This window comes from Pseudophryne corroboree, chromosome 3, assembly GCF_028390025.1.
Source record: "Pseudophryne corroboree isolate aPseCor3 chromosome 3, aPseCor3.hap2, whole genome shotgun sequence".
In the NCBI taxonomy this organism is placed as follows: domain Eukaryota; kingdom Metazoa; phylum Chordata; class Amphibia; order Anura; family Myobatrachidae; genus Pseudophryne; species Pseudophryne corroboree.
The window spans coordinates 682,726,036-682,741,325 of NC_086446.1; the positions used below are offsets into that span (position 1 = coordinate 682,726,036).

The 15,290-nt window shown below is 49.2% G+C and overlaps 1 protein-coding gene across 5 annotated transcripts in view; it reads right to left on the reverse strand.

Annotated features, from left to right (window-relative positions):
- NT5C2 (5'-nucleotidase, cytosolic II) overlaps positions 1-15,290 on the reverse strand; it is a 155,199-nt gene that overhangs the window by 4,454 nt on the left and 135,455 nt on the right. For all 5 annotated transcript variants that reach the window (XM_063961952.1, XM_063961953.1, XM_063961950.1 and 2 more), the window contains one exon: positions 9,713-9,889. In XM_063961952.1, the coding sequence (XP_063818022.1) occupies positions 9,713-9,889 (177 nt within the window). The remainder of the gene's footprint in view (positions 1-9,712; positions 9,890-15,290) is intronic.

Consider the following 15,290-nt stretch of genomic DNA (forward strand, 5'->3'; position numbering starts at 1 on the left):
AAAGAGGATTTTGGTACTTACCGATAAATCCATTTCTCTGAATCCTCTAGGGGACACTAGAGTCTTATACAGTAGGGGTGTGAAGCTTGCAACCGGAGGTGTGGCACAATCTAAAATTAGCATCGTCTGCACAGCCAGCTCCTCCCCCTTCACATCCCTCGACCCTCAGTTTGGAAAATTTGACTGAGAATAGGACATGATTATAGCCCGTGGCGAGGAACCGAACCGTACAACATATCAAACAGCAACTAAGAAACTCCTAACAGAAAAACTAACGCTGTTTGCACGAAATGTGTGAACAAGACCCTTGAACACAGCAGGTTGACAGCACCGAGGCGGGCGTCCAGTGTCCCCTAGAGGATTCAGAGAAATGGATTTATCGGTAAGTACCAAAATCCTCTTTTCTCTTTTATCCACTAGGGGACACTGGAGTCTTATACAGTAGGGGACGTCCCAAAGTTATCCCCAAGGGAGGGAGTGCTGTCAGTGGCCTGCAAAACTAAACGTCCGAACTTAGAGTCTCCGGACGCAAAGATATCAAACTTGTAAAATTTTGCGAACGTGTGGGCTGAGGACCACGTCGCCGCTCTGCAAAGTTGAGTAGCGGAAGCACCACTGGCAGCCGCCCATGCGGCACCCACTGAACTGGTGGTATGAGCACCAGCCTGAACCGGAACCTGTCGACCACAGGAATTACAAGCTTGCCGAATGGCAAGTCTAATCCATCTAGACAAGAACTGCGTAGATGCTGGCCAACCCTTCTTTGGCCCATCATAGAGAACTAACAAATGGGCCAACCTTCCGAAGGACGACGTAACTTTTAGTCGCAAAGCTCGGACAACATCCAAAGACACGTCCCCATCTGCAAATCCCTGAAAAGATGGGACTACAATCGTCTGGTTTACGTGAAACCCCAAAATGACCTTAGGAAGGAAATCCGCTCATGTACCGAGTTCTGCCATATTTTCACGGAAATTGTTTTGTTTTTTTTTTGTTTGTTTTTTAAAAAGAAGGACTCATACATAAGGCTCCTAACTCAGAAACCTTTCTGGCCGAAGCAAGTAATAACGTGACCTTCCAAGAAAGAAATTTCAGGTCTGTCCTTTCTAACGGCTCAAAAGTTGGTGACTTCAAAAATTCCAATACCAAATTTAAGTCCCACGGCACAGTTGGGGGGGGGGGGACAGAAAGGAGGCTGTATCCTCAGAACTCCCTGTAAAAAGGTTTTAACCTCTTGTAAGGATGCTAACCGCTGTTGAAAGAGGATGGAGAGAGTCGAAACTTGAACCTTCAAGGAACCTAGTCTTAGTCCTCCATCTAAACCAGCTTGAAGAAAAAGTAGAAGTCTGGATAAGCTTGTCGAATTCCAACCACGTTTCTGACACCAGTCCATGTACTTCTTCCAAATTCTGTAGTAGTGCATGGCTGTAACTGGCTTCCTAGCAGCAATCATCATAGGAATAGCCGTTCGCGGGATCTCTCTGTTCCTTAAGATCCGGGTTTCAATAACCACGCCGTTAAACGCAGCCTGTTCAGGTCTGGGTGTAGTAACGGCCCCTGAGATAGCAGGTCCTGTCTCTGAGGTAACCGCCAAGGAACATCCGCTAGTAATCCCCTTAAATCTGAGTACCAACTCCTGCGGGGCCAATCTGGTGCTATCAGAATTTCCCACACTCGTTCTCGGTTCCCCTTCTTCAGAACCCTGTTATGAGTGGGAAAGGTGGAAAAATGTAAACCCTTCTGTAACCCAAGGAAGTGTCAATGTGTCCACTTCGTCTGCTGCTGGACCTCTTGTCCTGGACACATATCTGGGCAGCTGATGGTTTTGCCGAGACGCCATGAGGCCCATTTGAGGTAGACCCCACCTCCTCACCGCCATGTTGAAAATCCCGGATACATGTAATGGCGATTGAGATAATCCGCTTCCCAGTTCTCCACACCTGGAATGAACACTGCCAAGAGGATAATGTTTCGCCTTTCTGCCCACAACAAAATCTTTGTGGCTTCCTTTAACGCCACCCTGCTCTTTGTTCCTCCTTGACGGCTTATGTAAGCTGTCATCGTGACATTGTCCGACTGTATCCTAAGGTGTTGACCCATGACTAAGTCTTCGGCTAAGAGAAGCGCATTGTAAACTGCTCTCAGTTCTAAAATGTTTATGGGTAGACTGCTCTCCCGTAACGTCCATCTGCCCTGAAACGGATGTTCCTCTAGGATGGCACCCCAAACTCTGAGACTGGCGTCCGTTGTCAGGATCCTCCAATCCCAAATGTCGAATCTCTTGCCTGCTGCTAGATTCTTGTGAAACGACCACCAAATCAAGGAGGTTCATATGCGCGGTGGAAGTCGGATTCTTGGTGTAGACGCCAGTGCGAACCTGCTCCCTGTGCAATGAGGTTCATCTGGAATGGTCGGGAATGAAGTCTGCCGTACTGGAGAGCTTCAAACGTCGCCACCATCTTCCCGAGAAGTTGCACACAGAGGTGTAGAGAAACAGTCTGTGTTCTTAGTACCGGAGCCACTAACCTCTGTAGGGCCTGGATCTTGTTCTCTGGTAAGAATACTCTCAATTTTATAGTGTCCAAGATGAGACCGAGGAATTGAATCCGTTGAGTTGGCATGAGGTCGGATTTCTGGAAGTTCACAATCCACGCATGTTGAATGAGATATTGAGGTCTCAATCCTGCCACCATTATTGCCATGATCTTCGTAAAGATTCTAGGGGCTGATGATAGACCGAATGGCAGGGCCCAGAATTGGTAGTGATCCGTCACCTGTGCAAACCTTCAGTAAGCTTGGTGAGAAGTCCAAATTGGGATATGCAGGTATGCATGTTCCAAACCTGCAATGACTGACTGGATTGATTCCATCTTAAATTTGTAGACCCTTAGAAACCGTTTAAAGCTTTTAAATTGAGTATGGGTCTGACCGTCCCATCTGGCTTTGGCACAACCAACAGACTGGAATAGAAACCCGTTTCCTTTTAAGAGGCGGGAACTGTAATAATGACCTCTGACCGTAGCAATTTTTTAATCGCTGTCAGTAGTGCTTTTGATTTCGGAGGGCACCGAGGCAATCCCGTTGCAAAAAAACTGACTGTGAGGTCTCTGTTGAAAATCTATTTTGTACCCCTGGGAGTTTATGTTGTTGATCCAAAGTTCTGGTGAGGTTTTGGCCCAGATGTCCTGAAAACCTTCCTGACGCGTGCCCACCAAGGGGGACCCCAGGTGAGCTGGGAGGCCGTCATGCCACTGTCTTGTCAGCCGGTTTATCCTGCTCTCTGGTCGGTGCCTGTGAGCGGCCTCTACGTGCTTGTGTACCGAAAACTCTTCTTTGGGCTCGAAAGGACTGCGATCTGAATGCATGAGACCTTGGTCCCGAATAACCTCTCCTAACCTGTAGTGGGGTTCTCGTCAGTGGCGTAACTACTGCCACCGCAGTCCTCGCGGTGGCTTGGGGTCGAGGGGCTGCGGGGGCGCCACTGATTTACAGCAGACTGACATGCGGACGAGCGTCCACATGTCAGTCTGCAGTCTCCTTCCCTCCGCCGCTTTTTGGAGGGACACGGAGGGCACACAGCGCGCCTCCCTGTGTCCCTCCTGCTGCATCATCTCCGGCGGCCGCGGGTCTAATAGGGGGAAGTGCCGTCCGTGAGCTCTAATTGGCTCACGAACCGGCACTTCCCCCTATTAGACCCGCGGCCGCCGGAGATGATGCAGCAGGAGGGACACAGGAGAGACGAGCTGTGCCCTCCGTGTCCCTCCAAAAAGCGACGGCGGGGGGGTAAATATCTGGCACTGGGGGCATATATGGCACGGGGGGGGGGAGGGAGGAATATCTGGCACTGGGGCATTTCTGGCACTGGGGGGAATATCTGGCACTGGGGGCATATCTGGCACTGGGGCATATATGGCACTGGGGGGGAATATCTGGCACTGGGGGGGAATATCTGGCACTGGGGGGGGGATATCCGGCACTGGGGGCATATATGGCACGGGGGGCATATATGGCACTGGGGGGAATATCTGGCACTGGGGGCATATATGGCACTGGGGGGAATATCTGGCACTGGGGGGGGGATATCTGGCACTGGGGCATATATGGCACTGGGGGGAATATCTGGCACTGGGGGGAATATCTGGCACTGGGGCATATATGGCACTGGGGGGGAATATCTGGCACTGGGGGCATATATGGCACTGGGGGCATATATGGCACTGGGGGCATATATGGCACTGGGGGGGAATATCTGGCACTGGGGGCATATATGGCACTGGGGGGGGATATCTGGCACTGGGGGCATATATGGCACGGGGGGAATATCTGGCACTGGGGGCATATATGGCACGGGGGGGGGGGAGGGAGGAATATCTGGCACTGGGGCATTTCTGGCACTGGGGGAATATCTGGCACTGGGGGCATATCTGGCACTGGGGGGGGGGGTATCTGGCACTGGGGCATATATGGCACTGGGGGGGAATATCTGGCACTGGGGGCATATATGGCACTGGGGGGGGGATATCCGGCACTGGGGGCATATATGGCACGGGGGCATATATGGCACTGGGGGGAATATCTGGCACTGGGGGCATATATGGCACTGGGGGGAATATCTGGCACTGGGGGGGGGATATCTGGCACTGGGGCATATATGGCACTGGGGGGAATATCTGGCACTGGGGGGAATATCTGGCACTGGGGCATATATGGCACTGGGGGGGAATATCTGGCACTGGGGGCATATATGGCACTGGGGGCATATATGGCACTGGGGGGGAATATCTGGCACTGGGGGCATATATGGCACTGGGGGGGATATCTGGCACTGGGGGCATATATGGCACGGGGGAATATCTGGCACTGGGGGCATATATGGCACGGGGGGAATATCTGGCACTGGGGGCATATTTGGCACTGGGGGGGAATATATGGCACTGGGGGGGAATATATGGCACTGGGGGGGAATATATGGCACTGGGGGGGAATATATGGCACTGGGGGCATATGTGGCACTGGGGGGGGGAATATCTGGCACTGGGGGCATATGTGGCACTGGGGGGGTATATGTGTACCTGGCACATGGGGACGACGACTATATTTGGCACTGGGGCATGTAAGTACCTGGCACCGTGGGGGAATATCTGGCACTGGGGACATATGTGGCACTGGGAGCACAGCCCTAGCAACAAGGACTACCTCCTAGCAACGAGCATGACACCCAGTGCATGAAACACCTGGCAACGAGCATGACACCCAGTGCATGAAACACCTGGCAACGAGCATGACACCCAGTGCATGAAACCCCTGGCAACGAGCATGACACCCTGAGCATGAAAACCCCTGGCACCGTGCATGGAACCAAGAGCATGAAACCCCTGGCAACGAGCATGACACCCAGTGCATGAAACCCCTGACAACGAGCAGGTAATTGAAAAGTAATTAGAAGCCTTACTGTAGGACTTAATGTGTAATGGGCATTACGGTGTGTGGCATAATGTATCACGGACATTGCGGTGTGTGTCATAATGTGTCAGGCATTACGGTGTGTGGTATACTATATCACGGGCATTGTGGTATGTGGTATAATGTCTCAGGGTCATTGCAGTGTGTGGCATAATGTATCACGGACATTGCGGTGTGTGTCATAATGTGTCAGGCATTACGGTGTGTGGTATACTATATCACGGGCATTGTGGTATGTGGTATAATGTCTCAGGGTCATTGCAGTGTGGCATAATACATAACGGGCATTGCGATGTGTGGCATAGAGTATAACGGGCAGGGCATTGCGGTATGTGTCACAGGCATTACGGTGTATGGTATACTATATCACGGGCATTGTGGTATAATGTCTCAAGGTCATTGCAGTGTGTGGCATAATGTGTCACAGGCATTGTATGTGCTATAATGTATCGGGCATTGCAGTGTGTGGCATAATGTATCACGGACATTGCGGTGTGTGTCATAATGTGTCACAGACATTGTATGTGCTATAATGTATCAGGGGCATTGCAGTGTGTAGCATAATGTATAACGGGCATTGCGATTCCTGTCATAATGTGTCACAGGCATTACGGTGTGTGGCATAATGTGTCACAGACATTACGGTGTGTGGCATAATGTGTCGGGTGCATTACAGTGTGTGCATATTGTGTGCGGCATAATGTCTAAGGGCCATTGCAGTATGTGGCATAATGTATACTGGGCATTACTATAAGGAGAAAAAATTACAAATAATGTAAGGGGCATGAATCAGGATTATTTTTCTTTCCTGTGGTGGTCAACGTATGGGCGTGCAGGTTGCAAAACTGGGGTATAAGGTAGTCTTTTCCTGCAATGCCACGCCCCTTTATGCAAAACCACGCCCACTTCAACAAAACCGCGCCCCTTTTTTGTTTATCCCTTTCTTGCTCCCAATTCTGGAGCATGAACAATTATGGAGCATGAAGGGGGGGGGGGGGGGGGGGGCGCCGAAGAATTTTTTGGCTTGGGGGAGAAAAATTTCTAGTTACGCCACTGGTTCTCGTAGAAGGAGTAGGTAGAAAGGTGGACTTGTGGAAAAGGCAGTAGCTTGTGAAATCCACCTCTGGCCCGAAAAGCATTTCACCCACAAAGGGAATGGATTCCACCTCCTTCTTGGTGTCACAGATTCCCCTTGCCATTCTCTGAGCCATAAAACCTGTCTAGCCGATATGGCCTATGCAGAGATGCGCGATGCTATCCTACTAATATCCTTTGAGGCTTGACACAAGTATGAAGCAGATTCTCGAATGTGTTCCGCCAGTTGGGTAATTTCTTCCAAGCTATTTTCCTCCTCAATAGCCTGTATAATACGTCCAGACCATGCTCCCATGGCCTTGTTAACCCAAGCACAGACGATCGTAGGTCTCTGTGCTGCACCTGCTGCTACAAAAAATTGACTTTAAAGCTGTGTCAATTTTACGATCTGAAGCATCTTGAAAGTCGTTACATGAGGTACAAAGGAGACAATCTTACCGACTGTCTCCTTTGACAAACCACATTGGGATTTAAACTCTTGCAGTTTAGTATCCTTATTAACCGCTTCTATAAGGAAAGCTGGACCCGTCACCTCTGGGTCCTCCTCCTGAGTATCAACATCAAAGGTAGTCTCAATTAACTCGCCTTAATGTATGACCAGGCCCCTCTCCGACTTGTAAAATTGGGAGTGGTCTCTGACCGCCTTGCGCACATTATTTATTGTTCGCAGGCGGTGTTATCAGAAATGCCTCCATAGCTTTGAAAAACCCTCAGCCCAGTCGGACTGATGCCTGTGGGATTCTCCTCTTTGGAATTATTTGCCAGGGCTTGTTCCCATGCCCCTGTTGGAATACCACTCACGGGTTTAGCGTCCTTATGAATCGCACATCCCGGAGCTGCTCCCCTAGTGCTCTTATTACACTTGTTTGAGGTGCTTTAACCACTGAGCGCACGTAGAGCTTTTCCTCCTTTTTTAATAGGAATGGAAAGACCGTAACGGATGATGGGCGGAAAGGTACACTGGATACACCTGTCTGGATCTTTTTCAATAGATATATATATATATATATATAAATAATAATAAAATTAAATAAATAATAATAAACACCAGCTTTGTAGCAACTCCCGCACACCCAACTGTTTGTCAGCTGTGAGGCCGGGGTTTGCGATCCAGTCGTTTCTTTTATTTTCTCAGGATCTGTGTATCAGAAGTCCCTTGAAAATATAGATCATCCAATTGTTAAGACACATTGAAAATCCATTGCAGCAGAGCCTAACTGTCCAGTAGAGGGAGCAACTTCTCTCTATTATAAAGAATCCCTCCCTCCCACCTAATGTGTTGTCCCTAGAGTGTGTAGCCCGTTGGCGCCTCTTCTGTATATGAAAGATGGCCACCACTGAAAGTTTTTGATCACTTCATTAAAAACCCTAGCGCCCCTTCAGCATGGTTTATGCTTCTGTTTGGGGCATTAATGTGATGAGCAACTGAGGCTTTGCCATGCCGCTTTTATCGTTTCCCCCCCTGCCCCGATTACTGTGCAGTTGGGGAGCCGTGGCTTCCAGCCCCAAAGTCACTGCCAGTGGAGGGAGAGGGGGCGGCGGGGTAAGCTGTGCTGCTTCCGCCTCCAACACTGAGGGCAGCAGTGTAGTGTTGGAAGAGACCAGCAAGGCTGCGGCTTCCAGCCGCGAGATGTCCCAGCGTCGGCGGAAGGAAGGGAGACGGAGGGGGAGGCTGCGTTGCTTCCCCCTCCGATATGAAGTCAGCTGAGTGCAGAGACCAGCGGGACTGCAGCTTCCAGCCGCGAGATGTCCCAGCGTCAGCAGAATGAAGGGAGACGGAGGGGGAGGCTGCGTTGCTTCCCCCTCCGATATGAAGTCAGCTGAGTGCAGAGACCAGCGGGACTGCAGCTTCCAGCCGTGAGATGTCCCAGCGTCAGCGGAATGAAGGGAGACGGAGGGGGAGGCTGCGTTGCTTTCCCCTCCGATATGAAGTCCGCTGAGTGCAGAGACCAGCGGGACTGCAGCTGCCAGCCGCGAGATGTCCCAGTGTCAGCAGAAGGGAGACGGAGGGGGAGGCTGCGTTGCTTCCTCCTCCGATACTGAAGGCAGCTGAGGGAGCCGCAAGGTGTCCAGCGCAAGCGGAGGGAGGGGGGCAGCGGGGGAAGCTGCGCTGCAGTGCCAGGGCTCAGAGCCAGAAGACTGCGTGAGGCGCGGGTCCGGTGGCGGCAGTAAGCTTGTACCGCGGGACCACAGATTCCCCCTGTGCTTCTCTGTATAAGCTATATACTTGGAGATTAACTAGGGCCCTTAACAACCAGTACTTACTGCCCTTGATCTGTTTGCTGCTCTGTGCTCAGGATTTTCTGTGGAGAGATGCAGGTCCCCTTTATTAGGGATCATTGTCTCTCAAGTTTAAAGACATTTGTCCCCCTTTTCATTAGGTTGACTCAGCCTCTTAATGTAATGGAGCAGGAGCTCCCTTCTTGTGCTTGTACCTCCTAGGCACAATTTTCCAAACTGAGGGTCGAGGGATGTGAAGGGGGAGGAGCCGGCTGTGCAGACAATGCTAATTTTAGATTGTGCCACACCTCCGGTTGCAAGCTTCACACCCCTACTGTATAAGACTCCAGTGTCCCCTAGTGGATGAAAGAGAAATAACATTCATCACTGGGTACGAGAAGGGGAGTGCATAAAAGGGGGAGGGTGAAACGTTGAATTTTTTTTTACTGCTAAGGGAGTGTGGGTGGGTGGTACGGTTATTAGGATTTAAGACCGCTAGGGGCCTGTGGACACATGGAGGCCTAAGGACACATGGGGGGATGCAAAAGACTTAGAAAATATTTAAATATCTAATTAAACTTTTTAAACTTTATTAAGTAATAAAAAAATCCTACAATTTCTGAGTGGTTTTGTGGGGAAAAATTCATCAGTTAGGTGGATAATCATGAAAATGAAGGACTTTATTTATTATTTGGCAATTTTAGGTGTTTGAAAATTATTATTACACAGGTATTATGGGGATTATTGAAACAGGGGCTCTGAAACCAGGCGCTAACCAGGAATCTGCATGGTGCATCTAGAAGACAACGCACCTCTATTGTCACAGCCATATTTGATTGGGTTAGGTACAAATAGAACTTGGTACAACCAATGCAGCCATAAACTACTCTAATGACATAATCTAGGATGAGGTGATGGATGGATAGAAACTCACCAAGACGTGTGCGGCTCTGAAGAGGTAGCTGAATGGATAATACAGGAGATTGATGAAAGAGGCCGCATAGAGATCTGCATAACGCATCACCTGACTGGCAAACAGAGTCTGGCGAGAGCCACTGCGGAAGAGACTTCCCATCATCCCGTAGCACATGTCCATGTCATGGGTAACTTTCTGCATGAGAGACACAGGTAAAATGTAGGTCATGACAACTGCTTTCTATTACCATTAATATCATAATCCAGTGATTTCCAAACGCAGTCCTCAAGGCACCCCAATGGTTCAGGTTTTAAGGGCATCCATGGTTGAGCACAGATGCTTAAATCAAAATGACTGAGGTACTAGTTAATTCACCTGTGATATCCTTAAAACATGGACAGTTGGGGTGCCATAAGGGTCGCGTTTTGGAGCCACTGTCATAATGCATAAAGTGGCATAACTTCACTTCTATGAACATCAGTCTTGGCTGGCCATGGTTTACCATGGTGTCTTTTGAAGGCATGTGAAATGCATGGGGAGTGAATCTTGAATCACTTATTTATTTATTTATTAACAGATTCTTATATAGCGCAGTACATTCTGTTGCATTTTTCAATTGGAAAAACAGTGAAAACTCAAAACTGGGTAATAATAGACAGTTATAGCGGTAGGAAGGCCCTGCTCGCAAGCTTACAGTTTATAGGGGAGATGCAGTTAATATCCCAAAGGACGGGATCCCGGCAGTCGATAATGGGATTTTGGTACTTACCAGGTAAATCCTTTTCTTTGAATCCATAGGGGGCACTGGAGTACTCTTGGGATATGGACGATGCGTAGCAGGGAAGGCACATTTAAATATTGAAATGTGTAACCCTCCTCTTCCCTCCTCCATATTCCCAGGATCCCCAGTGTTTTTTATGTGACCAACGCTGGGATGCTAGAAGCCCAACATCTAAATACCGTCGGAGGTCGGGAACCCGGCGTCTAAATACGTACAGCCGGAATCCTGATAGTTTTTCCAGCGTGAGGGGTTACGTTTAGGCATTAGAAGGGGCGTTTAGAGTTAGGCACCAAGCAGGGAGGGTTAGGTTAAGGCAGTGGGGAAGGGAAGGTTAGGGTTAGGCACCAGCGGGGAGGGTTAGGGTTAGGCACTCACAAGGGAGGGTTAGGGTACTTTCCACAGAGCTGTCGGGATTCTGATGGTCAGGATGCCGCTGTCGGTATACGGACCGCCGGTATCCCATCTATCGGGATATCATACTGAACCCCTATAGGGAAATAGGCATTGATACACAAGGATAGGTGCTATATATTGCATAATGGTCCAGCCAGATTGCAGAGTTTCTTGGTGGGATGTATGATATAGTCACACAGCAATGCTGCCCAGAGGTCAGAAGGATGTGAAATTGAAGAAAAAGAAAATACTGTGGACTGTACAGAGGGGATGTAATTAGATAAGTACATTTATGAAGGTTATGTGGACAGTTATGGAATTTGATACGCTTGCCTGAAGAGGTGAGTTTTCAGGGAACGCTTGAAGGTTTGATTATTAGAGGAGGGTCTTGCTGTGTGTTGGAGGGCATTCCAACGAGTAGGTGTAGCCCGAAAGAAGTATGCAAATCGTGCATGCAGCAAGTAATGAGAGTGGATGAGATGCAAATCTTGTGCAGAACGGAGAGGTCGAGTTGGGATATAGTTTGAGATAAGTGAAGATGTGTACGTTGGTGTAGTTTGATTAATAGCCTTATATGTAAGTAAAACCAATACCATTTGCTGTCACTTTGCTTCATACACCCTGTGCCAATAGCTTTACAGAGAAACAGTGTGTTTGTAACATGTTCCTTCACTGATCACTAATAAAGAGTGAAATTAATTGGTGGTGCCAAGTGAATCAGTTCTTCATGAAACTGGTGTCGAGCTGCAGCAACTCACCCAGGAAAGTTTGTTATATTGATACGGTAACTGAAACCTACTGTATATTAATATAAAATAAATATTCCACATACTCGTTGCCAGTGGTGGCTCTAGTGGTGGGGCTGCAGCACAGCCAAAAAATTCAAATAGGGGAGCAACACCAACTGCCACCCCAAACATTACTGTCCACGGCTCACTGGCAGTTAGTGTAACTCGCCTATTTAAATTTTGCGCTGCAGCCCCACCTCTAGAGCCACCACTGCGTCGTTGCCGATCAAACGCCTGATTAAAAAGGGTATAACAAACGAGTGATGCCAATATGGGTGTAAAATACAGGATTATAGTTCTATAAATAATTAAAAACCAAAGAAACTGAGTTCTGATGTCACTGAATGTAATCAGTGAGCTCTGATGTCATCACTTCAGTGTACACATGGAAAATGTGTCTATTATAAGGACCAGCTTTTTCTCTTCTTCACAATATTATGAATAATAGAAGTCACCTAATATAACTGTGCACTTTCACTTGACTCACCCTCCTCCAGATTGCACATACAGGCTCCAGCAAGGAGACAGCAGTTTTGAAAAGTGCAGGCAGAACCAGCCCAGGCAGCAGCAGGTACCGACTCGAGTGACTCCAGTATCTCTCGGGTCCGACTTCCACCATGGTCCTCCACACAAGTCACGGGCCCTCACAGCAGCCAATTGCCAGTCCCTCAGACCGCAATCGCCGCTCAGAAAGTAAGAGACAGTGTCACTCACTGTCTCCAAATACCAGTGCTCAGCGCTGCCATGGCTGAGAACAGAAATCCACACCTTAATCCTGAAAATCCCAGGATTGGAGGCACCAATCCCGGGATTTAAATCCTGGCATTTTTAGCTCAAAATCTCAGGATCCCAAGCTTCCCTAATTATTACTCTTTGTTCAACAGCAGCTATATAATTAATAAAACAAGATTTATGGAAAGAACTTACCGTTGTTAAATCTCTTTCTGCGAGGTACACTGGGCTCCACAGAGAATTACTTTCGGTGTAGAGTAGGATCTTGATCCGAGGCACCAACAGGCTCAAAGCTTTGACCATCTTACCAGAATGCATAGCGCCGCCTCCTCTATAACCCCGCCTCTGTGCACAGGAGCTCAGTTTTTGTTAACCATACCAATGCAGTAGCAGGCAAAAGAGACGGCAACTGTTAGTAGCCACATACACCACATTCTCATGAAAGGAGAAAGTGTCAGCGGCTAATGCCATACCAACCCAAAGAAGCTAAGTGCGTCAGGGTGGGCGCCCTGTGGAGCCCAGTGTACCTCATAGAAAGAGATTTAACAACGGTAAGTTCTTACCATAAATCTCATTTTCTGCTGCGGGGTACACTGGGCTCCACAGGGAATGACATTGGGGATGTCCTAAAGCAGTTCCTTATGGGAGGGGACGCACTGTAGTGGGCACAAGAACCCGGCGTCCAAAGGAAGCATCCTGGGAGGCGAAGTATCAAAGGCATAAAACCTTATGAACGTGTTCACTGAGGACCACGTAGCCGCCTTGCACAATTGTTCAAGGGTCGCACCATGGCGGGACGCCCAAGTAGGTCCAACCGACCAAGTAGAATTGGCCTTTATGGTAGCAGGAGCTGGAAGGCAAGCCTGTACATAAGCATGTGCAATCACCATTCTAATCCATCTGGCTAGGGCCTGCTTGTGAGAAGGCCAGCCACGTTTGTGAAAACCAGAGAGACTTCCTGATGGAGGCAGATCTCTTCACGTAGATACGGAGAGCCCGTACTACATCCAAAGACCGCTCTTTGGAAGACAATTCAGGAGAGGCAAAGGCCGGAACCACAATCTCCTGATTAAGGTGGAAAGAAGACACCACCTTAGGTAAATACCCGGGACGAGTTCTAAGAACCGCCCGATCACTGAAAAATCAGATATGGTGACCTACAAGATAAGGCACCCAAATCCGACACCCGTCTAGCAGAGGCAATAGCCAGTAGAAACAACACCTTAAGAGAAAGCTACTTAAGGTCTGCAGATTCAAGAGGCTCAAACAGAAACCCTAGCAATGCCTCCAGAACCACCGACAAATCCCAAGGAGCCACAGGCGGGAAGTAAGGAGGTTGAATCCGCAACACACCCTGAGTAAATGTATAAACATCAGGTAAAGTTGCAATTTTTCTCTGGAACCAAACCGACAAGGCAGAAATATGAACCTTGATGGAGGCCAGACGAAGGCCCAAGACCAGGCCCTGTTGTAAAAAGGCCAAAAGTTTGGCCGTACTAAACTTGTAAGCGTCATGATTGTTAGATGCGCACCAAGCAAAGTAAGAATTCCAGACCCTATGATAAATCCATGCAGAAGTCGGTTTCCGGGCCTTCAACATGATTTGAATGACCGCCTCAGAAATCCTTTGGCCCTGAAGACAAAAGCTTCAAGAGCCACGCTGTCAAAGCCAATCGGGCTAAATCCTGATATACGCAGGGGCCCTGAACAAGGAGATCCGGGTGCTGCGGAAGTAGAAGGGGACGCTCTATCAAGAGGCCCTGAAGGTCTGAGAACCAATGCCGTCTGGGCCACGCTGGAGTGATCAGAAGTAGGATTCCTCCTTCTTGCTTGAACTTCCTTATTACTCTGGGCAGGAGTGACACCGGAGGGAACACATATGGCAGCCGAAAGTACCATGGAATTGCCAGTGCATCCACGAACGCTGCTTGAGGATCCCTTGTCTGGAACCTTGTGATTGTGTCGAGATGCCATCAGGTCCACATCTGGAAGGCCCCACTTGTCCACGAGGAGTTGAAACACTTCTGGATGGAGGCTCCACTCTCTGGCGTGTATGTCCTGACGTCTGAGAGAGTCCGCTTCCCAGTTTAGGACCACAGGAATGAACACGGCCGATATGGCTGGCAGATGGCGTTCCGCCCACTGAAGAATCCGTGATACTTCCCTCAATGCCATGTGGCTTCGAGTGCCGCCTTGATGATTGATGTACGCCACCGTGGTGGCGTTGTCAGACTGTACTTGAACAGGTCTGTTCTGTATTAAATGCTGGGCCAAGTTCAATGAGTTGAACACCGCACGCAATTCCAGAATGTTTTTCGGGAGGAGAGACTCCTTGGTCCACCGACCCTGAAGAGAGTGTTGCTCCAACACCGCGCCCCAACCTCTCAGACTGGCATCCGTCGTCAGAAGGACCCAGTTGGAGATCCAGAAGGGACGACCCCTGCTCAATCGTTGGTCCTGAAGCCACCAGCTCAGTGACAGACGGACCTCCGGCGACAAGGAGATCATTTGAGACCTGATCCGGTGAGGCAGGCAGCCCACTTGGCAAGAATCAGTTTCTGCAGAGGGCGGGAATGGAATTGAGTGTACTCCACCATGTCGAAAGCCGACACCATGAGACCTAGCACTTGCATTGCCGAATGTATCGACACTTGCGGACGAGACAGGAAGCATCGAATCCTGTCCTGAAGCTTCAGGACTTTCTCCTGAGACAAGAACAACCGCTGGTTGTGAGTGTCCAACAATGCCCCCAGCTGCACCATGCTCTGAGCAGGGACCAGGGAATATTTCTTCCAGTTGATGAGCCACCCGTGGGCTTGCAGAAACTGGATAGTCAGATATAGATGGCATAGGAGAATTTCTTGGGAATTTGCCAGGATCAACAAGTCGTACAGGTACGGTA